The 26641-nt window shown below is 41.2% G+C and overlaps 1 protein-coding gene across 1 annotated transcript in view; it reads left to right on the top strand.

Annotated features, from left to right (window-relative positions):
* Positions 1-19374, top strand: part of PRIM2 (DNA primase subunit 2) — a 333897-nt gene extending 314523 nt beyond the window's left edge. Inside the window, exons 13-14 of the mRNA NM_001079594.2 lie at positions 11835-11903; positions 18753-19374. Coding sequence (NP_001073062.1) covers positions 11835-11903; positions 18753-18974 — 291 coding nt within the window. The 3' untranslated portion in view covers positions 18975-19374. The remainder of the gene's footprint in view (positions 1-11834; positions 11904-18752) is intronic.
* Positions 19375-26641: the final 7267 nt, after the last annotated feature.

Below are 26641 nucleotides of genomic sequence, written 5' to 3'. Positions count from 1 at the left end.
TTTTTACCTTTTTACTTGTAATTTTAGAAAATTTAAAATTGCAAATGTTACTCATTGTGTTCCCATTGCTGAGTATTTCTCTAAATGGTTAGTTGAGACTGTTAAGTATTACAGTGATTTGGTCCTATTTCTATATTCATATTTTAATATTTGCTTCTAACATACAGTCGTGCTTAACCTATTAGAGCCAATATTTACTTTTATGTGTTGACCTATAAATGAGTGAAAATAAGGCTACTCATTTTTCAAGTTTTGATGAATGATTCATCATTTACAAGTATATTTCTGTACTAGTATAGTCCATGGGGTTGCAAAGAGTCAAACACAACTGAACAACTTTCACTTTCCTTTCAGTACTAGTGTTGTTTAAACTGTCTTTTTATTTTTCACTTTGTTTTTTTTTTTTTTTTTAAGAGAAGGAGAAAATGTGACTTAGAAATTTTACTCAACATAACCATTAATAATTATTTTAAAGGCAAATCTAATTGGTGCTTCTGGGGAAATTAATAATGATATTAAAACCTTGAAATATGTAAAAATGTATGTTGTTTATAGTTTTTGAAAGGTTGATTAACCTCTCTTTTTCACAGTCCAAAAATTCTCAAGAAGTTAGTGACCATATTAAATCTAAAACTGTTAAATGCCTTTTAATGAAGAAATCTTTCAAAATAGTTTAAAGACTTAAAAGTAACACTATGTCAAGATTTTATGGCAAATATAAATCTCAATGACTCCTTATTCGGTGTTCATATGCTGCTGGCTGCTGCTGCTGCTAAGTCGCTTCAGTCGTGTCCGACTCTGTGCGACCCCATAGATGGCAGCCCACCAGGCTCCCCCGTCCCTGGGATTCTCTAGGCAAGAATACTGGAGTGGGTTGCCATTTCCTTCTCCAATGCATGAAAGTAAAAAGTGAAAGTGAAGTTGCTTAGTTGTGTCTGATTCTTTGAGACCCTACCAGGCTCCTCTGTCCATGGGATTTTCCAGGCAAGAGTACTGGAGCGGGGTGCCATTGCCTTCTCCTTCGGTGTTCACATAAATCTGACCTAAAACTCCTGTGGTCTCCTTAGGTGAGGAGCACAGTGGAATATGGTATCCATCTGTTCATTGCTTTATGAATGGCAACTGCTCTCAAGAACACCTTCCCTGTCTGTTCCATTTCCATGAACATCTCTTCTGATTTATAAGAATTGCTGCACTTAGTTTTGCTTTTCTTGGTGATATAGTTGAAAATGTGTACATTGTTCTTGATAAATCTTAGAATAGCATTAAGAAAAGATGGGAAGTTGAACTTTAGAATTGGTGTTAGGAGGATATGGTTCCATTTTTGGCTTTATAATAAAAACCTCTGAACATCTAACTTAATATTTGTGTATATCTTTCCTTTTCATTAGGCTGAAGAAGAATGGTCATTTGAAGATTATTTGATATTGTTCAAGGTGATTCAAAGGAAAATCACTTTGAAAGTCAAATAACATATGCCATTTGTTAACCAAGGCTATTAAAGTTTGCTTTCAGTAAAATTGAACTAAAATGGAAAACAAAGTCTTTATTAAAAACACATTCAATTCTGTTTACTGTTATGTATCTTTCTGTCATTATTATTTATTCATGTGGAATTTCTGGTATCTGTAGAGGAATTTCATTCAGTCACGTATGGTCACTGTCTCTTATGATACTTATAATAAAATCCACCTGCCTTCCTGTGGACAAAATACTGTTCTCCCAACTTAGTTCTGTTTCATGATCCGTTTTGTAGACTATTCTCCCAGAGGATTCCTCCTGCCCTCCCTTTTTTTTTTGAAAAGCAAACTTAAACTATACAGAAATTAAGTAATTTTTTTTCCATAAGAAGTGTTTCAGATTCTTAGTCTGCTTGCTGTTTAGCCATTTCAGACTGCCTGGTAGTGCTGACCATCAATTTGCAATGTAGTTCTTATTAGACAAAGTTTCTTTTTCAAATGTATGTGTGCATGTATGTGTACGTATGTGTGTGTGTGTATAAAATATGTATGCGCACACTCAGTCATGTCTGACTCTTTGAGACCCCAAGATCTGCAGCCTGCCAGGCTCCTCTATCCATAGGATTTTCCAGGCAGGGATACTGGAGCAGGTTGCCATTTCCTTCTCCAGGCTGTCTTCCTGGCCCAGGGACCAAATTCTTGCCTCTTGAACCTCCTGAACTGGCAGGCAGATTCTGTACCAGCTGGGCCATTGAGGAAGGCCATATTATATATATATGTATGTATATATATATATAAAGTATATATATATTTATTTATTTTTCTTTTAATCCTCCAGTGCTTGGAAAAACTTTATTTAAATGACAGATGTTTGGTTTCTTCTAATTTGGTTTGTTTTCAGTAGAGTATCTGATACATCTCTTTTTATAAAATCTTTGAAAATAACTGTTGTCAGGGATAAATCCTTTTCATCATTTCCATAAAGATCACATAGGACACAGTGATTCTGAAGTGGCTGGCTTTTACACTAGGCAAAAAAAAACAAACCGGGATAGCCACAAGGCAGGTGTAACTAGAGAGTAAAGAGTGGGATTGCGATTTTTCACACTTCTCTGCCCCTCTCCGCAGACCTGACAGGAGTCTTGCCTGCCCTTCCCTCCTGTGCTCTCCTCAGTCTTCTCTTTCTCTCCCTCCCTGATTCCAAGTTCACTTGGTTGTTTATGTTTCCCTAAAGTTTAAATCCTTTAACCCAAATGTTAGACATATCTTTAATAATTCAAAACCTTTATCCAAATACAGTAAAAGACAGTGGGACATTTTCTTTTTTTGGGGGGGACACTTTCAATATTTGGGTTTTCATATTGTGGATGAAAGTATAATAAGGAAATGATGTAATATGATTATTAAACAGCATAATCCATCTTTCAGAAAGCCTCTTATATTTAGAATTTAGCTGACTTGCAGGACATTTCAGGATTTATGAGGGATGGCATAGTACAATTCTCTAGCTGGAGAGGGTCACCGTTTTGGATTCGATTCTACCAGGCATTACAAGGGCCTAAATTGCTGTAAGCATTCTTTTTTTAACATGTTTGCATATATATGAGAAGAGCAGATTTAGAGAGCTGGTAATTAAGTAAAATAACCAGAACAGTGTCTGATATGGATGGAGCAGGAGTCCCTATTACTCCTCACCTTGAGCCCATCCCTTGTCCCTGAAAAGGCAAGCAAGCAAGCAAGCAGAACAGCTTGCAGTGCATCCAAGTCTGGTTCACTGCGGTGGGGTCTGTGTGCAGGATGTTCACTGGGGGTGTTCTCGGGTCAGCACCTGATAGGGAGGGAGCAGAAGGGGAGTGGTCTCTCCCCTCTGAGGGGGATGGCCCTGTGACTGGTCCCTGATGGGGCATGACCTTCATGTGCCACATCGGCAGTCAGAGTCGGGCTGCTGTCAGATCTCCCGAGCTGCTGGGACAGCACGGCCTTCAGTATCAGTGGCCTCTAAGCCTGAAGACCTGCATGCCCGTCCTGAGGGGATGGTGCGGCCTCAGTTATCTGCCTTCAGGGAGAGCTAGTAGGACACCAGATCTTCAAGCTAAAAATTGGGGCAACATCCACGGCTGGTCCCAGGGCTCTCAAGGATGTCCCCTGCTCTCATTATGTCTCCCCATTGTCCACAGTCCGTGTCCCCCCAGAAGTCCTTCATATTGAGGTCAGATCATCTTTCTAGTATGTTTGAGAGTCTACCCATTCCCAAGAGCCTTGCTTGGAGCGTCTGTGCCTCCTTTGCATGTTGTCCTGTGTCTGGGTTGCTCTGATGCTTTATACTTTATCTTCGACACTGTGGTTCATTGTTACCACCTGGTTCCATCCTCTGCAAATGCTCATATTGAGCCGCCCCCGCCTTGTAGCATCCTCTGCTCCTGTCAGGTCAGTGCCTGTTCTGGACTGCTTGTTCCCTTGTTTGTCCTTCCCTCCAAATTGACTCTGTGCCCTTACTCTCCCCAGGGGCATAAGTGGTATCTTTCATCTCTATAAATCCGACGCTGGACTCCCTTCCAGGGGCCTAGTGAATGTAGACCACATGGGTGGAGACAGTGACTGACTTGGTTCACAGTCTGAAAGCTTGTCTGAGAGGTATGGGCTGAGGCTGCTGTGTGCACAGACCAGGATAACTATACACAGCAATGGCAGATTTCTGCATTTGGATTTCAGTTAATTTGATGGTGCGTTGTCACTCTCTTCTCCAGAGTGTCCTCAGATATGACTAGAGAAACCTCTCAAGCCCTTTTAAAGCCTGTGGAAGAACTGAATTAAGTTAGCAATTTTCTCTGTGGTGCTATACCAAAAAATAAAGAGAGAATTGGAAATCAAGTGTCTAATTGCAGAGGTTCTGGTAAAAGTACTCTAAGACAGATTCAAACAGAAGGAAGTTTCTTTGGGGAGGAAAGACATTTATTTTATGGCTCAATAAACATTTTCTGAGCACCATCCATGTTGCTTTGTTTTCCATATGTTCAAATCTGGAAACAGAAAGATGATTAAGAAACTGTGTTAGAGCTTTTAGTCTGGTGGCATTAAAGGGCATAATTAACTATAATGAAGTTTGAGAAGTTCTTTTAAAAATTATCCTAAATGCTAGTTGAAGAGCCAGAGGGAGAAGACCTGCTGAGGAGGGTGGGGGTAACACCAAGGAGTGCTTCCCGCAGGAAGTGATGTTTGCACTGAGTGAGGAGGTAGGGGTAGGAGTACCCTGGAGGGAGGTCAGGCTGGTCAGGCCACAGGGGCAGCGTCCATCCAGCATCAGCAAGTATGATAGGATATGTCTGCATTCCAGTCACCTTCCAGATCCTGGGAATATAGCAGTGAGCTAATAACATGGCCTCTACCTTCTCGGAGGAGATGCTCAAGTGGAAACAGGTGGTAGAGAAATCCAGTGTGGTGAGACAAGGCTCTGCTGGGAGGCGGTGAGCATGGTCAAATAAAGTCCTAGTGTATTCTGGGCAGCCTGGTCCTGTGAGAGCTGTGAACACAGGTTCTAGGAACAGACTAGTTGAGAAGCACTACCCTGGTAAACCTTGCCCTGAAGAAACTAGGGAATTCTGGACTAGACCATATCAAATGGCGCATTAGACCAAAAACACCCTCTGAGAAATCACTGGAATTTTGTGAGCTGAAATTGCAAAGCACATCCCATGGGAGAAGCTGGGCTGGAGGTGAGGCCCCAGGACGGGCGGGCAGGAGGGTCCCGGGGGAGGCTGTGTCCTGACGGTCACTGCCGTGCAGGAGCCAGCAATGCCAGGGTTAGGCCTGGACTGCAGGGAAGCTTCCTCTGGGGTTGGATCAGCAGCAGTCTTGAGTGAGGATGGAGGAACCAAGAAGTTTTGCCATAAAAAGGGGATGACGAGGGCCTGAACAATGGGGAGGAAAAGATGGGTCTTAAGGACCTTTGGAGGTAGAAATAATTCAATTGGCTAACTATTATAGACAATGAAGAGTGAGTTAGAAGGATTCATGGCACATGGTGTTTTAACACATTGCAGCACATTTTCAGGAGTGGGAAGCCTGCTCCTGACCTGCCGGCAGGTGAAGGTCATGGCAGGGTCATCATGTATCTGGGAGAAACAGGAGCCAGATAAATGAGCTCAAAAGTGTTCCGGACTCTGCATCATGACTGTTTCTCTTACCTTCAAAATAAAGTTAGAAAAGGAGTTGGAAAATATTAGCAAATATCTCCTTGAAAGGTTGACTTTTAAAGAAAGAAACACACTTGTTATCACTTTTAAATAAAACAGAACATGACCTTGAGTTAGAGATAGTTGAGTTGCGTGTCTCTCCCCGCCCTGCCCCCTTGCACAAAGCCCAGGACGGGCAGGTCGCTGCATCCTGCCGCCAGAGAAGCCTCTGGAACTTGTGGCAGGTGCCAAAATGAAGGTGTAGAGGAAGTGTCAGGGAGCTGAAGTTATAAAATGTCATTGAAATTCCTCCTTCACATATGTGTACGTGTGTGTGCAAGTGTACTTCGGGTCACATGTCTGCCAGTAGGCTGTGGAGGAACACAAGCCAGATGAGAAAACTGCCACCTTACTTCTCTCTGCCCTTCTCTGCAAGGTTATCTTGGTTATCAGCTGTCTTATTGGCATTCAAGACCAAACAGTAATTTGCCTTGATGATAAAATAGTCGATGAAGTGTAATACTGTTACCAAACTTAGTAAGTACCAACATGGTGAATGTCTTATAAAAACGGCAAACTGCATTGTTTAAAAAAAAAAAAAAAGGAAAAATCATCTAATATTCTTCTTGATGGACTTTAGTCCGCTGATAAGTAGTTTAAGATACATAGAAAAAAAGTTAAAGAACATAAGTTACCAAAATATAGTAGTAAGATACTGCTTTTCCTTTTAATTTTTCTTAACCTTCTGACTACTGATGAAGTAGACTAGAATGATTGTTGTGCTTTACATTTTGTACTCTAGCCTGGAAATATTGACATTAAAAACCAAACTCAAATTGGCATTTGAGCAATATTCTTAGACCTTCATTGGAATTTTTCTTCAAATAACAAGCTTTTGTTTTCAAATAAGCCTTTATTTAATACGATTCTTCAGACTGTATTTTTCTAAAGCAGAATTAAGAAACTTCTAGCGTAGACATCAGAATTGGCACTTGATTTGGTTTCCTTCTTAAAGGACTATTTGGTACCGATGCTGGTTCATGAGGAAGCTGTGGTGCATTGTCTCTTCCCGAAGGACCGGGGAGCAGGGAAACTCACGCCCCTGCTGGGTGAGCGCAGTTGCGGGCAGGCCATGCAGAGCAGCTGTGGGCTCTGTCCTGTGGACCCATTGCTTGGGCCTTTCACACTCTGCTCCCACCTGCCTCCCTCACCTTCCTGTTTATGTTGTCTTGTCTCCTTACATTCCCTCCTTCCTCCGGTAGAGCTTCTCACCCTATGAGTGTGTGTCTCTCTCTCTGGTTCTTTCAAACCCCCACTCTGGCCAGCCCTGCCTCTGAGCCCAGCCTTGGTGAGCTGGCCCTTCAGGAGCTCAATGAGACAAACACTGTCCAGAAAGTGCTACTGCCTGACTACTTCCTCATTCTGGCTTTTCTACAAAAATATTTTTTCTTTAAAAAATTTTAATATCATATTGAAAGGTTGTTGTTGAATCACGCAAAGACGCCCAGATTCTCAGCCTCTGGAGGAGACGAATTCAGTCCGGGGCCAGAGACGAGGCTTGATCGCTCGGAGCTTTTGTGTAATAAAGTTTTATTAAAATATAAAGGAGAGAAAGCTTCTGACATAGGCATCAGAAGGGGCAGAAAGAGTACCCTCTTGCTAGTCTTCAGCTGGATGTTAATATAGTCACTAGCAGTCTGTTAATAAAAGAAAGGAATGTCTTAAAACTCAGAATGGCACCAGGCCCCTCACCCATAAGATGCATTTTGGGATAATCTTGGCACCAAATGGTTCATACTGGGCCATAAAATGATTAACTTGAATCTTGAAGAAGGGCAGATCACCATACAATTAGTTTCATTTACATAGATTAGGGGAACAATATCTGAATATAACATACTGGTTTGTCAAGTAGGTTCTGAGCCAAGAGGCAGAACCGACTTGAAGACAGAGTTTGGGGTAAATGCATAGTACATTAGCATAGCTTAAAACAATCATTTCCATAAGAAAAAGGCAATGGTTATCTCTAGGTTTGAGAATAATTAACTTCAGGTGAAACCAGGTGTCATTATGGCAACACAGTATTTGAAGAGAAACCTCCTTTTAAATTTGTATAGAGAAGGAAAAAATATCTCTAGTTTGTTTCCTCCTGCCTCTTAAGAGAGAGAAAAATGTCTGACACTTGAAGGCTATTTCCTGTTTGGAGACCCCTGGCCTTCTTGCCTGTTACCCTCTCAATATGCAGCACATGATAACACAAAAAATATGTAAGCAAGCACATTATGAACTAACTTTCTGTGTACCCCCTCTCCCACTAAGTATATTTTTAAAAAACATGGTTAGGTACGTTCAACATTGACACTATAAAATATTACCATGTCCAGTATTTCTTCTTTCTTGAGAAAATATAAAAGAAAATTTCAGCTTCAAGGAAAAGCACAGCACTTCTGGTTGAAGTTAACATCTCTTCGAGCTCATGGTGGCCTGGCTGTAAGTCAGGCACATCTGTCCACAGCCCAGGGGCTCAGACTCTTCTGTTAAAACTTAGCACTTTAGAAAAGGTCACTTGAATTACGACTACATGAAACATTTAAACTCTGAATGAGACCAGCTCTTCCTAAAGACTCTGTGTTTCAGGAATATATAAAACCATATAGTGCTGTGGTGGAGCATTTTCACATGGAGCAGCTGTCCCCCTACCCCCCACCAACAATAGTCAGCATCTGTTGCAGAGCCCCCCTCCCTCCCACCCCCGTCTGTCCCCTGGACTCGTGCCGTGAGCTCACCCTCTCTACCTGCCCCCGGCACAGCAGGCAGGCTGTCCTGGGAAAAGTGCATGTTTGTGTCACACCTGTGCTCTGAGCGACGCTCCCGTTCCCCGCGGGAGAACCAAACTTCACTCAGTGCCCAGTTCAGTTCACTTCAGTCCTCCCGGAGCTTGCTTAAACTCATGTCCATCGAGTCGGTGATGCCATCCAACCATCTCATCCTCTGCCTTCCCTTTCTCCTGCCTTCAGTCCTTCCCCATCAGTGCCAGGACCCTTGCATTTCTTTTCATGTATCTCTTTAATGTAGATCATAATGGGAAACTAAAGTATATGTTTTTGTTTGTTTTTTTTTTTTTGAATAGTAATGATCCAGCCTGACCTTTACTGTGCTGTGTCAAGTCCATTCTCTACATCTGCATCTCTATTCCTACCCTGCAGCTAGGTTCATCAGTACCATTTTTCTGAATTCCACATATGTGTTAATATACAGTATTTGCTTTTCTGACTTACTTGAAGGAGAGGATGGGATGAATTGAGAGAGTAGCATTGACACATACACACAATTGTGTGTAAAATAGTTCAGTGGAAATTTGCTGTATCATGCAGGAAGCTCATGATGACCTAGAGGGGTGGGATTGGAGGTTCAAGAGGTAGGGGATATATGTATACATGGAACTGATAAATTAGAGCTGATTCATGATTCATGAATAATTCATGTGTATGGCAGAATTATCAGCACATTATTATAAACCGATTATGCTCCGACTAAAATCTTTTTTAAATAAAAAATAAATTGCCAAAAAATAGAATAGTAATGTTTCACATTTTCTATCTTAATTTAAAACACGTAAGTTTTTTAAGGAAAAACTGTCTCAATGAAAATAAGATCATTCAGCTGTAAGATTTTTCAATTTATAATTCTTTCCACAGTTAAATGGCCTTGAGTAGACAGGCACCTCTAGGGCTTCCCAGGGTGCTAGTGGTAAAGAACCCACCTGCTAATGCAGGTTCAATCCCTGGGCTGGGCAGATCCCCTGGAGCAGGAAATGGCAACTTGCTCCAGTATTTCTTGCCTGGGAAATCCCATGGACAGAGGAGCTTGGCAGGCTACAGTCCATGGGACCCACAAACAGCCAGACATGACTGAGCACAGACAGACTCCCCTGTTCTGGGAAGGGCTGTTTCTTCATAATCCCTACCAGTAACCCCCAGTCACCTCAGGGCACCTTTCTCTCAGCTTTCCCTGCTGGCTCACTGACCGTCTCCCAGGCTGGTCAGTTGTTACCTGTCTTCTTCCTGGGACACAGTTCAGCCAGTGAAAAGCACTATGACCTCTTCCCCTACTGCACCTTTACAGATGTGCAGAAACCTCATTCACTCAAATGTACTGCTGCACAGTCAGCGAAGTTGTTTAAGGATAGATGGGCAAATGATTTATTTATGAATTTGCAAGAAAACTTTCAATAAAAATTCTTCATAGGAAGATGAAATAAAAGAGGAAAAGTAAATGGTTTTCATTAAGGAAGAGCCTAGTCTCTGGAGTGGAGTAGGAATTGGGGTAGAAAGAGGATTGTTGTATGATTTTTTTTTTTTAATCTAAATTCAATTTTTTAATGGAACCTAAAATTTAAAGATACATCGTCTTTCCTTGCATTTTATGGTTTCTATGTCAATTTCTCATAATAACTTTTTATATGTGTACCTTACCCAACTACGTAATTTTACTATTATGTTTCTTACATATTATAAAAGTATTGTTTTATAGTATGTTTCCCAAACATATAGATTCTATTATTACATATAATGTTACATATTTTGCAAGATATTTAAATATACTATATATATATATAAACAAGAAGTGTGTATGCATAGAATAGGATGTTAGATTCACTGTTTTGTTTTTACACAAAGGGAATTTATTCCATACCACACAGTTGAGGTTTTTGTCTGTTTCTGTGAATTTATTTTCTCCCAGGTAATTTATGGCATCATTTAAACTTAAGTTTATATTTAAAGTCCTTGCTTCTCCAAGATTGTAATTTGCAGACATTAACACCTTGGTATCACTGATGTTTGCCAGTTCTCAACTGCAAGTTCATCTCCGCACAGTTGACTTATCCATGTGTAAAAACATTGGCAAATATGAGCTCAGAATGTTTGAATTACTTTAAAAACTTTGTGACTTTCTTCATTTTAAAGATTTACAGTCATTCATTTTAAATTGATGTGTTTTTCATTTTGCTCTAATAATTCAAGAAAAGTGGACAGGTCACATGGGTAGACAGGCAGGATCCTGGGTGCTGTGATTGGTTGGCATTTACACAGTTTTTTCATGTAGGATTTAGTAAAAGGTGACCTGAAATTTAGAAATGTAATCTGTAAGACAGTCAGAGAAAACGTTCTTTTAAGTACACCCCTGTCAGTATAATGTGCTGCTTATTCTGCACTGTAATTTTTTTTGTATCTGTCAAAAGATGTAAGCTATATTCAGTAAGGAGGACAGCAAGAATTTGAGACTTCACTTACATTTCTTTTTCTGATAGGAAGTTCATGCTTTTGAAAAAGGATAGAAATTAACATTTCTCTAGAATTATTTTTTTCCTTCATTCGAGGCTATTTCTTACTTCCAGCATTGTACTGTGTTTTATGAACAGGCCACATATATATTTTATTTGTCAGGAGAAGTGATGAATATTTACAAATTTCAGCTGGCATTGCACTCTGCTGATAAGGATGGGAGTTTACGTGGCTCTGAAGAGGTTACATGAAGTGGAATTGGGAAGCGAATTGTATTTACACAATATGGGATGATGTTCCTAATAGGTGTTCTATTTACTCTCACATTTTGCTGAGCTTTACTAGAAATAACTTCATTTCAAAAAGGACAAATCTGATTGAAGGCAAAAGCATTCCCTCTCCACAGATACTCATCCAAAGGCTTTACATTAGGTTTTCCTGATGGGCACACAGCTGTATTTTATACTATTTTTGTACAAAGTGGTAATGTGGAAAATAAAACTCTGAATAGTATACTTGATTGCTTCATGCACCAACCATTTAAGTTACTAGATTTATATTTACAATTTTGGAAGATGTGTTGCAATATGATATTCTGAGAATAACTGTCAAAATCATAATGCTGGGATTTCTTTTCATCTTGTTGTCAAGGTAAAGTTATTGAAATTCACAGTCAGGAGGTCAGAAAGATCACTTCTTATCTCTTATCATCAGTGGTTTAATGCCAACCTAAACAGCTACTGTATAATGTCAAAATTATCACAGTGCCCAGGCTGCAGGGGTACAACGTACCACATGATTTAATGTATTTCCTGTCTGGAATGAAGATTATGAAAAGGCCAGCAAGCAGGAGCTACAGTGGTTTAGAAGAAAATTAATTTCTAATTTTTCTTTCTCTTTTTTCCCTTCATTTTTAGATTTTGGATTTAGTAAAAGGGACGCATTACCAGGTAGCCTGTCAGAAGTTCTTTGAGATGACACATAATGTAAGTAAATTTTTAAACTTTATAACCTTATCCTTTGTCTTCTGTTAGTGTTTGATTCAGGAGTTTTTGCTACAGCAGTAGAAACCACTCCAGCTGTTTTCAGGGGAAAGGGATTTATTACACAACATGAGGTTGCTTATAAAATTTATAGAAGGGGCAGGGAATTAAGCTTGGATGCTGAAGAACCAGCAATAGTGTAACTAAGAAAAACTATATTCTGAGAAAATCTTACTTTGCTATGGCTACCACCTACCCCTCCACTTCTATGGATGAGACCAAGGGTTGGCATTTTTTCTGTAAAGGGCCAGGTCATGACAGGTCCACGTGCCCTTTGTCACAGCTGCTCCTCTCTGCTGTTGTCATGCAAAAGCAGCCTAGACATTGTGGGAAGGAGCAGGCTTGTGTCTGTCCCGGGAGAACTTTATTTATAGGAGCACATGGTGGGCTGGACTGGGCCCTCAGGCCTTAGGTCCCCAATCCTCAGAGTAGGTGTGGAATGCTGACTGCTGTTGTCCAGAAGAACCAAAGGCTTTTGCCATCTTCCTTGTAGAAAATTGAATGCTTTTACTTGTGACTGCTCCCTCATGTTACTTTAGTCTGTTTCTTAGTCTCATGTTTATCTGCTTGGCAGACCCTAGGTTATGCAGTGGACCCCCAAGCTGCAAGGGAGTCAGGGAACTGTGTTTGGTTGTTTTCTTGCCAGACTCCTGTACAAAAGGCCTGCTAGTAGGTTCTGAGAGGTGTAATGCTTAGGTCACAAACTCAGAGGTCTGCAGGGGTCAGGCAGATAACCCAGACAAATGAAATTGCCTGAGATGAACACCACTGACAAGTCACACTGCTAGAGTTGTGAACGTTGACAAGTTTTGCGGCTGTGTGCAGGCTGACAGTGTGAGCAGGTCAACTTAGCTCACAGACCCCCGTTTGCAGTCACTGGTCCTGATCATGGCTTTCTAACATGGGACAGAAAGCCAAGAATGGACCTGGGCCATGCACCCTTGAAACATTTTTTCTCTAAGTACATATTGCACATTTTTGGAGCCTAGTGTTTATCAGGTTTCAGAAGGATCCATGATCCTCCCAAAAAAGATGCTACATGTATGGAATTCATCATCAGCTACCACGGTACTTTAAGTTTTATAATCAGTTTTATGTTTTCTGGTTTTCATGAAATCATTTTTCTTTTGTGGTTATATAATTGCAGAATTTCTTACATTAAATTTTTTAGGACAAATATATCTTATAACATCACTGATAGTAATGAAAATAATAATAATATTGAATAATATCAGCCAACATCTACAAAACCCTTCATGTATGCCAGGCCCAGCACTTAGTGCTCTGGACATATTGGTCCTTTGGTTCACACCGCAGAGTAGAGTAAGCCCGATCCACATCCCCATCATGTCAGAGCTTAGAGAGTCTGAGGGATTAAGGCCCTAAAGGGTGAAGCTTGGATTTGAACAGGCTGTCAAAGCCCTCACCTGGAGCTTTTGAACCAATCCTGACTGCTGTTCTGGAGCACCTGAAACTGTGTTTGTAATAACAACTGTGGAGGCCATTAGTATTTTCCTGTCTGGATTCACAATCCAGACTTCACATTTTACTTTAAAAAATAAGCGGGCCTAGTAATTCAACACGACTCGCCTGAGGGACCACAGCTGGTTAGTGGGAGGTCTGGAAACAGAATTCTGGAGACAGACTCCTGGTCTGCTCTGGGCCGTGGGTCCAGTCCTCTTACTCTTACACCTAACTGTTGAAAATAGTGATTTTATTTGAAAACATAAAAATTTTATTTTTACAAAGTTGAAAGGACTAAATGTCAATATAGTAGTGAACAACAAATTGTCATCAGTTTTATTAAAATAGGAATCTCAACAGATGAGCCACATGTTTGGTATTTTCAGCATCAGCCTTGCACAACTCTCCCCTATAGACTGTATTCTTTAATTTGCTTGCTCAACTTGAAAATTTTAATTTAATTTAATTCTTAATTATTTGTGGACCTTTTTAAGTAAAAGGCCTTATAACTTTGACAAATTAAGGTCAACTTAGGTAACCTCTTTTTTTAAGAAGATATGAAAATTATATTTAACACTGAGTCTGTGACATTGCTAAAAAGTAAGATGTGTTTATTTCTCAGATCGGCTTTTGTAGCATCTCTCCTATTGATTATTTCTATAAGAGTATTACTACTATTGCCAGTGTTTAAAACTTGCCTTAGATTAATGAAGAGACTAAAAAGACACATGTCTAAATCCTCCCACATATAGAAAATTTACTTTAAACCACATATAAATCAATGAAATAAAAAGGCTGTTTGTATTCACTAAATGTCTCCCTATAGATTTTTTGTTGTGAATCTCTCTCTTCACTTACTATTTTTTCTAATTTAATTTAAAAACAAAGTCTATTTTTATTGTCATGTTGCTATCATTCTGCCTGCTTTTCCCAAAAAACCTGTGATTATTTTTTTGAGCCCTGTGTGATCCAACTCACTTTAATGAAAGTTTTGAAAATGAACCAGTTAGCTGATAACATTTACAGCAGTGCTGTGATGGTTCCATATGGCTTTTTTTGGTAAGACCAGCTGCCTCATTATAAGCTGTCATTGAAAACCTCTTGATTAAAACCCAAACATCCCATAGGTAAAACAGTATTGCTTCCATTCCTTCAGAATCCACATTTGCTACAGCAGATATATAAAACCTTTGTTACTGTGAAGGTCGTCGTGTGCAAAACATGCTGATTCAAAGCAGATGTTAGAGAGAGATTCACTTAGTAGATATCAAAGGCGGGCCTGCTTGAAATCTGTTTTCTTCAATATTTTTAGAGAGCAATATTTTATATTGTAGTGATTTTTTAAAAATTTTGTCATACTCTGTTTGTAAATGAAAATACTAGGCCTTTGTGTAGATTAAACTCTGGATTTTAATTGAAAATTGTTTCTTTAGAAATAGGTCTCTTTAGGTACTGAGTCATTCTGGATACTTATTTTCCAAACAGCTTAGCATAATTCCTTTTCACTGTAAGAGATCTCTATACAAATCTTACTAAAATCTATCACACATTTTCCTATAGTCTTAAATAGGATATACCAAGTACACTTAAGCTTTTAATCCTTGCTCAAGATCACTTTGGGGATCAGTCAGAACCCTGGGCCAGGAGCACCACTGTCTCTTGTGTGGGTCACTCACTGCAGCAGCTTCCTGACTCCTTCCCCAGCAGCTGCGCACTTATCTGCCCAGTTCCTTCTCCTCCACACGGCTGCCAGGTCGCTTGTAAAACAGAGAAATCTGACCATTTCAGTAATGTGCTTTTTAAAAACATTTAAAAAGCCTTCCCCATCCCTCTTAAGAGGAAACTCAAAATTTATGATGTAGCCTATAAAGGTCTCCATTCCACCTCTTTCTTCTGCTCACCTTTTGTTAGATCTTTGCTTTGGGACTTCCAAGTTCATAGGACAGAGTGAAGATGCGTCACAGGATTTCCCTCTCTCAGTACTTAACAGAAAGTAGAAAACATAATAATAGTAAAAAAATTATTAACCACAAAGAAAAATATCAACAGTAGCAACCAAACAAGAAAAAAGGCAAGGAGGGAAACATTCACAGCAAACAAAATTGTGAAAATTCTCACTTAGTATTTCCAAATATAGAATGAAGCAAACTGATTCTCACCCCCCCTTTGTTTTTTAATGAGAAGTAAAGGTAATAATGGGGCTTCGCAGGAGGCACAGGTTCTATTCCTGGGTTGGGAAGATTCCCTACAGTAGGAAATGGCAACCTGCTTCAGTATTCTTGCCCAGAGAATTCCACGGACAGAGGAGCCTGTAGGGCTATAGTTTATGGGGCTGCAGAGAGTCAGACATGACTTGAGTGCCACCACCACACAAACGAAGTAGCATAACTTCTAAGCATTAAGTGAAGTGGGAGATTTTGATGTGGATAAATCTCTTACTCTATTCTTTTTACTAATTGGATTTAAAGTAAAATCTGTTTTCATTCTATTTAGTTTATGCTTCTCCCCTTCCTCCCTATAACTTCCTAGTTTTATGTTCCTGAACAGGATGAAAGATAACTTCCTTCAGCCAAAAATAAAAGTGAAAGAAAGAAAAATTTCAAAAGAAATACCCCATCTTAGAAGAAATATAGTCCAGTAAACAGAAGGAAACTCTTCATAAGTTCATCATGCTATCAGGCATCTTAATAGATGTTTGGTAAAATTAGCTTATTTAACAAAATGAGTTAAGAAAGGGCGATTGCAGACCTAAGAGAGAAAGTTGGGAAACATGACATCACACAGAACCTAGGTTACAGCCCTCATTTCAATACCCTTGGCATTATTTAGTTGGTTAATAAAAATATTAATTAAAACGGATTACATTTCAAATGTAACCTAACATTACATTTTGGGCTTCCTTGGTGGCTCAAATGGTAAAGAATCTGCCTGCATGCAAGTGACCTGGGTTTGATCCCTGGGTCAGGAATATCCCCTGGAGAAGGGAATGGCTACCCACTAGTACTCTTGCCTGAAGAATTCCACGGACAGAGGAGCCTGGCGGGCTACAGTCCGTGGAGTCTCTAAGTGTTGTACACAGCTAAGCAACTAACACAAACAAAATATTACCTTTTAAACTTAAAACATTTGAGTGTCATTTATTTGCTAATTTTCTGATATAAAGGCAAAGTCTTTTATTTGAGTATAGTTTAGGGATGGGAATTTGATTTCATTTTTTTTTGAAAACCATACACATAATACACCACCACTGATTTCCAGTTTATGTTTCTTTAAAGTGGAAAAAGAACTTAATGATAATACAAAGCAGTATGAATGATCTTTCTCCCTGTCTTTTTGAGAATTCAGGTTGTTTTATTTTTAACTTGCCTTTCTTGAATCTTTCCAAAGCATTTAATGTAGATTTCTTAGACCCAACAACCCTTTCTTTTTATCCTCATATTTCCTTGGTTTTCCTCGTAGCAGCCCTGTGACATAACTATTATTACCCCCATTTCAGGGGAGAAGAAACTGATGCTTAATATAAAGTGAAAACTGAAAGTGAAGTCATTCAGTCGTGTCAGACTCTCTGCGACCCCATAAACTGTAGCCTACCAGGCCCCTCTGTCCTTGGGATTTTCCAGGCAAGGGTACTGGAGTGGGTTGCCATTTCCTTCTCCAGGGCATCTTCCCAACCCAGGGATTGAACCTCGGTCTCCCACATTGCAGGCAGATGCTTTACCATCTGAGCCACTAGAGAAGCCTGGTGTATAAAATATAAAGTTGACCACATTTCATTTTGTCCACGTTAAAATCTAATCATTCAGTTTACGCCACAGATATCTGTGATAGATATTTTGACAGTTTTAACAACTTGAAACAAGGTGTAGAAAATATGTAATTAATGATCACAAAAGGTGCTAGCTTGTTTTTGCATAAAGTGACCCAACTGTGCTTTTTATAATTCTTACAGACAGTTTTATCTCTAAAATAATATTTATAATGCTGTGATTGTAAGTTTGACTTTGCATAAAACCCCTTAAAACAGATTGCAGAGTAACTAAGTGACCTAAAGGCCTGAATTCTAATTCAGGCACAACTGGTTATTAGTGCCGTGACTGTGTCTAAACCATTTGGGTCTCACTTTCTTAGTCTGTGCTTGGAGGAGATTCAATTTAAAGGATTCCTTGTATCTTTCCAATCTCTAGAATTCTTTATTTATAAAAGCAAAGCCTACTGGTTGAAAATGTGCTGGGAAATGAACTTACTTTTCATGAAACACTTTGTAAAATGCAAACTTTATATTGAATCTCCCAGTTTTTAATGAATTGAGTGAAAAACAATATAATAAAGAAGTTCACAAAATGACTCCATTGTTAATAAAAATTATAGATAAAACATTCAATAAATATTTTGAAACTAAGCAGAAAAGGAGCAGATAAAAAATTTTTCTTAGTGATCTGGGTAATAACTCATAAGTCAGTGTGTCCACTATCAATCTGCTATACACTGAATTATTATAAAATTATTGGTCCGACATGTATCAACAATGACTACAGAGAATCAGAGAACCCTGGGATTCTCAAGTAAGTTTTACCAGGAAAGATCTTCTTTCTGTTTATTGGTCTACTTTTTAAGGTTCATCCTGAACTGTAATGGTAACTTTAACCCCCTGCTAATCCATTTTAATCCACCATAAGATTGCACATATCTTTAATCACATCACTTCCCTTCTTAAGAAATGTTAGTGACCACTAAAAATTTTGACCCTGCGCAGCTGGGTTTGGGTTACTGACACAGCTGTCGGATGTCTCTGCGCCCTGGCCGCGGCCTCACCCAGCCTCGTGTCCTGTCGCCCCTTTCTGTGCCTTGTACACCAGCCCGCCCGCACTTCCTGCTTTTCCAGGCAGCCCTCTGTCCCCTGCTCCTGGGGACCCACTGCTTGTAGGCCCTCACCCTCATCGTCCCAGCTATTACTCTCTCATCCCTCTAGACTCAGCTCATTAGGAAGATCCTCCTCTTTTCTTTTCTTGTTTTTTAAACAAATATTGACTGACAAGATGCCAAGCATTTTGCTCTGACGTGCCTTTGAGCGTCTGAGGTGTCAGATAGGAGGTGGGTGGGGAAGCAGGGGTCTGAGCTGGAAGTACCCCTCACTGCTCGTTACTGTCGGGGGTGGCTGGAGCTCCCTGTGAGTGAGATTGTGTGAGTGGTGGTTGAGATTTTGAAGGACAATCTGTGTTTCAGATGTTGAGTAGGTTCTGAATGAGGTCTGGATGGTTCTTCACACCCCCTTTATTTGTACTTTTGTTATGTACGTATTATTGTGACACACATCTGTTTCTTGTGCAGGTGGATGATTGTGGCTTTTCTTTGAGTCATCCAAACCAGTTCTTTTTTGAGAGCCAGCGGATCCTCAGTGGAGGTAAAGACATCAAGAAGGATTCTGTCCAACCTGAAACGCCCCAACCCAGACCGAGCGTCCAGAGAAGCAAGGATTCGTCCTCCACTTTGGACTCACTCAGCTCCGCTCTGGACATGGATCTGGAGGAACTGGAGGAGTTGCTTCAGTGAATGGTTCCTGGGCAGTTGGTAGCCCATCTTCTTCACTGGCTTTTATTTCCAACTTCGCAATTTTGCCTTTTTCTTTTTCGTCACCTTCTCCCTCTGCCCTACCTCCTTCATCCATCCACATGTGCATGCTTCTCGGGAAGGCAGGCTTGCAGGTAAAAACAAAGACCTCCAGTGTATTTTGCTTTGTCAAAAGAGAAGAGGAAGTATTTCTTTTGAAATATAACACTTGAATGATGTGACTTAAGTCCTATTTTAGGAGAGAAAGCAGCATTCTGGACTGGTTACTGTCGTCTAGAAACAATACAACTGAGAACAGCTTTTAGTTTAATGCTTATCACTGTAATGTTGACCCAGACCTTTTCTGGACCATCTTTGTTAATAAATATCAAAATGTATATAATTGTATGTCTGCATATAATTGTGAGACTCATATTATGCCTTTGCCTCAGGTTTTAATGTGGTATTCTGGAATATTCAACATATTGCCAAATTTTAAACTTTTTCTGCTTCCTTTTTCTCTTGAGTTGGCCATTTGAAGTTATTCTGCATTAGCAAGAGAATTTTTGCCCCTTCGAATGGGAGCAAACTCTATTGAAGTGAGTTGTGACTCAGGAATTAAGAGAAACTGAATGTGTACAGTCACTCATACTGTTATAAGGAATAGAAGGGTTTTATTATATAAAACCATAGTATTCCTTTTCCGCTGCCACTTCCACTCTCTTGGGGGGACAGCCATCACTAAGGTGAGAAGGTTCTAAGTAAAGACTGAGGTGTTTCTTCATCCCCCCCTCCAGCTTCCACAACTCACTGCTTCTGTGGTTGCTGTGAACTACCAGGTAGGTTTGGTAAATTCATTGACTTCGGTGGTGACTATGCTTGTATTTTTAGTAATGCCTGTTTCAGAGCCAGCAGGAGAGTTGGTTGTGAAATGTCATGGGTGTGCCCTGAATTACTGCCTTGCTCCTTGCCTGTCTTTGGTGAACACCGTGTGCCTGTGGGTGGTGCCCTGATCTGAGGTATTTCCTCCCTGTGGGCGCTGCTCACTCGCTAGAGCATTTACACTCATAGAGAAATGTGACCCTCACTCACCGACTCCCTTGGATGCCATTCTACACAAGTCTCTTTTCCTGAGGAAGAGGGCCCTTGCCCTTTATCCCTTTTTTAAAAGTTATTATTATTGTAGTATAGTTGATTTTCAGTGTTGTGTTAATTTCATATGTACAGCAAAGTGAGTCAATTACACACATACATATATGCGCTCTTTTTGTCCTTTATCCTCTTTAATCACATGAGACACTGCACTGTCTGTCTTAAACAGGATCAGAGCATCAGAACCTAAAAATGTCAGCTGATCAGGTTTTTATCTTAGGCTGCTGAGCAAAAATTTCTTGGAATATTTAGTGACATATAAAGGAAATTAGTCCTGAATACTCATTGGAAGGACTGATGTTGAAGCTGAAACTCCAATACTTTGGCCACCTCATGTGAAGAACTGACTCATTGGAAATGACCCTGATGCTGGGAAAGATTGAAGGCGGGAGGAGAAGGGGACAACAGAGGATGAGATGGTTGGATGGCATCACTGACTCAATGGACATGAGTTTGAGTAAGCACCAGGATTTTGTGATGGACAGGGAGGCCTGGCATGCTGCAGTCCATGGGGTCGCCAAGAGACGGACATGACTGAGCGACTGAACTGAATTAAACTGATAACTAAAGAAGATACATCTGAATCTTTGCTTGTCTTTGTGACTTATTATTACCTAGTTCAGAAAATAGTGTTATTCCATACAAATTACCTTTATAAATCTCTCCCTTCTGAAACCATCTGCTATTCCTTGTATCATGTATAGTTCTCAGCAGAACTCCGATGACTGCCAACCACTTCATCCCTAAACTGTAAATTTTTTGTTTTTTTTTAATGTTAAGGATGAGTACTGTTTTAACCCCAAAGTCAAGTTAGTGATGGAAAGCCAAGCACAGAAAAGCAGGTCTCTATTGTATTACAAGAAGGGAAATCGAGCCGCAGCCTCGTGCTGTAGCTCCAGCGAGAGCCTCAGGACAGGGCATTTCGTACCTGGCACGATTTGCAAGGCTTTCTTTCCTGCCGTGTGTTCACCTCTCCTGAAGCCTGAGCGCCCAGCACGGAGCCCTTGACAGCAAGCACCTGTGTCTGAGGGCACTGTCAGAGTTTGACTGTTTTATGTGTGTCTAGTCAAACTCCAAAATAACACTTGTTTAAATATTAGTTGTTTTCCCAGTTTCATTTCTTTGTAATAAGGCTTGGTTTCCTGTCATGTATTATACAGAAGAATATATAAATATTTTGTGAATCGTGTAGATTAGAGGATGGGGTTAGAGGTTTATATAAGAAGATAGACTTTAATGCCTTTCTGGTGCTTTATGGAGTTGGGAAAAGCAATTTATTTTTCATGCTTCACAGGTCTTGACAATTTTGATTTGTTTTCTTTGAAAGACCTGTGTGAATCAGATGATGTAGGAAGAACTCAAAAGAAAAATCAAAAGCCAGCAACCTCTTTTCAAAACAGCAGCCATTGAAGAAGAACATGAGCCTTCCAGGTCTTTTAACATCCGTCTTTTATTACCTCAAGAAGGAAAGGCTGTACAGTGATCAGAGACAAAAGAAGAGACAGGAGAAGCCGAGCCCAGGTTGGAAATTTGCAGCTGATGGGAGCACCAACGTTATTTTTGAAGATACTGTCCCATTTCTTTCATTTTATTTCTCACTCCATTCATATAGTCTAAAACCCTTGATTGCAATGTGCATAAAAGAATACTAGGAAGGTTTAAGTAAACTTTTCATATATAGTCGCTTATAATATTATAGTCGTGAAAGTAAACAGTTACAGATTTTGAAAGGGAGGGAGCAGAACAGAGCAATGAAAAGGAAGGATCTTTAAATCATCTGGCCTTGTAAGCTGAGGGATTTCTCTCTGTAAAAGCACGGCAGTGTCCTGCTTGTTACACTTTGCTGCCTGACTCATACTCGGGGCCTTTGCAAACAAACTCTTGCAATTCTTTGCACAGAAAAAAAGAAAACTTCTGGGATTTCAGCTTGAAAGGCGAAATGAGACAACTCTAAAATTCTGGTTTAGTTAGAGTCTACTGTTTGCAGATTTAATCAAGGTCTTCCACAGACATCAGCTTGACATTAAATTTAAGTGCCCATTAAAGTGAGAGCCGACAGCCATTCTGAATGTGAGGCTCAGTCTGAGGATATCTTTACAGCTTGAAGGGAAGAAGTTTGAGAGTCTCAAACCACTGTGGTAATTAGTTATATCCATTTGGCAGAGGAGGGTGAGAGAAGGCTGGAGGAGGGGCTGTGGAAATGGGCAGGCAGAGCCCTGCTACAGGGGAGACGCGGCTTACCCCTGACGGGGGTGGATGGGGGGGCCTGATGTGTCTCATCTCCCTTTTATACACAGGCAGGATCACTGCATGTGAGCCGTGTGTTTTGAACAAGTGCACAGGTTTGACTGTCAGGCTCTCGAATGCACGGCACTGCCTAGGAGTGGGCTTCTGAAGACAATCTTGGCCCAGAGTTAGTGTTTCTTGTGAGAAACAAGGGTACCTCACTCACATTCAAGTATCACTTATTTACCTAGAGCATCTGCCTCCTTTTCAGTATTGAGCTCGTTTTTGACAGGTAGCTGTTGTCCTGGTCTGAGGCTTTTCACTGTAATCGGCATTCCAAGAAATTAGTGCTGTGAGTCTATGGAATCTTGTCACCTGCAGGAAATTACCTTCCCACTTCATTTGACCTTCCTGCCAAAAGTGATGCAGTTTCCTGTTACTGGATTTGCTTCTATCCCATAAGCTCCTTTTGTCCATTGCCTCGTGGCATTTTATTTTCTCCAAGAATTATGACTGTAGAACCTTATCAAAAGTTAAAGAATATGTCTGTACAGAGAGCTTCTGTATTTCCCCTGAGTCTTCCACTGCAGGTCTGTTTTTAAACATTGATGACAAGATAGTGAATTGCTAATAAATGCAGGATGGAGTTTTCAATTTAGCCCTGTAGTTTCTAGGTATTCTTTCCCTGTAATGGAACTATGAGGATTTTTGAGGGGTTTTGGTTTTTTGGATTTTTTTTATTAGTTAATAGTTAATTTACAATACTGCATTAGTTTCAAGTGTTACAGCTCAGTGATTCAGTTTTATATTTATGTGTGTATATATATTTTTTTATTTCAGATTCTTTTCCATTATAGATTATTACAAGAAACAGTATGTCAATAGTTCCCACCATTGTACGGTAGTAGGTACTTGTTGTTTACCTATTTTATGTATAGTGGTGTTGAATTTTTGTGCTGAAAGCATAGAGAGAAAATTAAGTCAGCAAATAATGCATTTAAGAATCTGTGGGGACTCCAATCAGGATAGTGGAGTAGAAGGATATGGAACTCACTCCCTCCCGCAAATACATCAGAAATACATCTACAGGGGTTCTCTGCTGGCTCTTTGTTAAGGAATCTGCCTGCCAATGCAGGAGATGAGGGCTTCCCTGGTAGCTCAGTTGGTAAAGAATCCGCCTGCAATGTGGGAGACCTGGGTTCCATTCTTGGGTTGGGAAGCTCCCCTGGAGGAGGGCATGGCAACCCACTCCAGTATTCTTGCCTGGAGAATCCCCATGGACAGAGGAGCCCGGCAGGGCTGCAGTCCATGAGATTGCAAAGAGTCAGACATGACTGAGTGACTAAGCATTTACATACAGTGCACGAGATGCAGGTTTGATCCCTGGTCTGGGAAGATCCCACATGCTGATGTTAAGCCTGTGAGCCACAACTATTGAGCCTGTGCTCTACAGCCAGAGAACACAGCTACTGAGCCCACATGCTACAACTACGAAAGTCCACACACCTAGAGTCTCTGCTCTGCAACAAGAGAAGTCACGTCAGTGAGAAGCCCATGTACTATAAGTAGAGTAGTACCCACTCGCTGCAACTAGAGAAAAGCCTGCACAGCAATGAAGACCCAGCACAGCCAAATAAGTAATTTTTAAAAATACATCTGCAAATGGAACAACTCTCATAGAACACCTAAACACCATCAGAAGATCTCAAACACTTGAAAGGACAAGAAAGATCATGCAACTAGGTAGGCCAAAAGGAAATAAAAACAGGAGGAAGCAGGATGGGATCTGTGCCCCTGGGAGGGAACTGAGAAAGGAAATGTTCCTGTATCTGGGGAAGCACCTTTGCCAGTGAGGAGGTCAGCCAGGACAGAAAAGGGAGCTCCAGAGGCTCAGAGGAGAAGGCAGCAGCCAGTTTGTGGTAAGCAGACAACAGAGACCTGCATAGATAGTCCCTGCCACTGCCCTGCACACCCGTCCCAACCTGAGGGGTGCATCTGCTGCTATGGGCCAGGGCTGGGTGCTGGAATTGGAGTTTAGAGGACAGTCCCAGGGAAGGGACTGCAGTTGGCTGTGTGGGGACCGCCTGAAGTGGCTGCAATGTGTGGCTGCAACCAGGGGTGTAGGTGGAAGAAGCCTGGGCCACCGTAGAAACAAAGCCCCGTCCTCCATTGTCCAGCGGTGTGAGGGGAGGGGAGGGGCAGGCTGCCATAATGGCCTCTTTTCCACACGCCAGCGCTCACTGCCATGGGCTCTGGGAGTGCACACCCAGCTGCGGTCTCGGTGGGCTCCTGCACAAGCCACCACCTCAAGGGGCTCTAGGAACAGGTACCAGCAGAGTGCCCCCACATGGAGGTGGGGCTGAAATCACAGAGAAGCCCCAGGGGCTGCACAACTTAGGAAACAGGACTGAAATCCCCCCAAGGCCGTGCAGGTCATGGATTCACAGCTCCACCAGCTTTGTAAATTTAGCACCTAGAGGAGGTCCAAGCAGTGGGTGCTACTGCTGCTGGGACGCGTCTGGCCTTAGCAGTGTGGGCTTTATGGGCACGTGCATATGGGGCTTGGGTTGGGCCAGGGTCTGAGCTGCTGGTAGCTCCCACAGTGGGTCATGTGCACGAGTACTGCAGTCCTGGAACCTGACTCCGGTGGGTCTGCGCTGATGGCCCTGTGAAAACAATGCCTGAGGGACACCAGGGCTGATTGCCAACGTTCCCACAGTAGAGGCAGGACCAAGGGCAGAGCCAACAACAGTGTACTTTGTGAGCCCACACAACAGGTGACACAACAGAGCACACTCAGTGCTGAACAACTCCAGGGGAGGATTACTCAGTGGCACTCTCCCAGTGGGAACATTCCAGTCCCACCTATTTCACACCACAGCTCAAAAATAGATCTGGGAGCATCTCCTCCCACACTGGGGGAGCAGATTCTGTCCTTGATAGGGCTGTGGAAGCCAGAGAGCACAGAGGAGGCCTCAGTGAAGATCCACTGGAGGCTCTGGCCATCACACCACCAGTTACACCTCCTGTCATGGGGATAGTGGCCAGCACGCTCTGAGGATGGGGGTGGCAGACATTCGTACTGAAAACAACCCTCACACTATAAGTATTAAACCCTCACAAGTTACACAGGGATGCTCCTACATATAAATAGTATTCTAAGACTACAGTAGGTAATTGTTTCTCCTAAACTCATATAGAGTAACAGAAATATAAGTAAAGTTAAGAAGCAGAGGAACCACTCCCAATGAAAAGATCAAGAGAATTCCTCGGAAAGAACAATGAAACAGATCAGTTCAGTTCAGTTGCTCAGTCATGCCCGACTCTTTGTGACCCCATGAACCGCAGCACGCCAGGCCTCCCTGTCCATCACTAGCTCCCAGAGTCCACCCAAACCCATCCACCTATCTTGTCCTCTGTCGTCCCCTTCTCCTGCCTTCAATCTTTCCCAGCATCAGCGTCTTTTCAAATGAGTCAGCTCTTCGCACGAGGTGGACAAAGTATTGGAGTTACAGTTTCAACATCAGTCTTTCCATGAACACCCAGGACTGATCTCCTTTAGGATGGACTGGTTGGATCTCCTTGCAGTTCAAGGGACTCTCAAGAGTCTTCTCCAGCACCACAGTTCAAAAGCATCAATTCTTTGGAGCTCAGCTTTCTTTATAGTCCAACTCTCACATCCATACATGACCACAGGAAAAACCATAGCCTTGACTAGACAGACCTTTGTTGACAAAATAATGTCTCTGGTTTTTAATATTCTGTCTAGGTTGGTCATAACTTTCCTTCCAAGGAGTAAGAGTCTTTTAATTTCATGGCTGCAGTCACCATCTGCAGTGATTTTGGAGCCCAGAAAAATAGACAGCCACTGTTTCCACTGTTTGCCTATCTATTTGCCATGAAGTGATGGATGCCATGATCTTCATTTTCTGAATGTTGAGCTTTAAGCCAACTTTTTGACTCTTCTCTTTCACTTTCATCAAGAGGCTCTTTAGTTCTTCTTCACTTTGTGCCATAGGGTGGTATCATCTGCATATCTGAGGTTATTGATATTTCTCCTGGCAATCTTGATTCCAGCTTGTGCTTCCTCCAGCCCACCATTTCTCATGATGTATTCTGCATATAAGTTAAATAAGCAGGGTGACAATATACAGCCTTGACATACTCCTTTTCCTATTTGGAACCAGTCTGTTGTTCCATGTCCAGTTCTAACTGTTGCTTCGTGACCTGTATACAGATTTCTCAGGAGGCAGGTCAGGTGGTCTGGTATTCCCATCTCTTTCAGAATTTTC

Source organism: Bos taurus, chromosome 23, assembly GCF_002263795.3.
Source record: "Bos taurus isolate L1 Dominette 01449 registration number 42190680 breed Hereford chromosome 23, ARS-UCD2.0, whole genome shotgun sequence".
In the NCBI taxonomy this organism is placed as follows: Eukaryota; Metazoa; Chordata; class Mammalia; order Artiodactyla; family Bovidae; genus Bos; species Bos taurus.
This window is presented reverse-complemented; position numbering and strand designations above follow the sequence as displayed.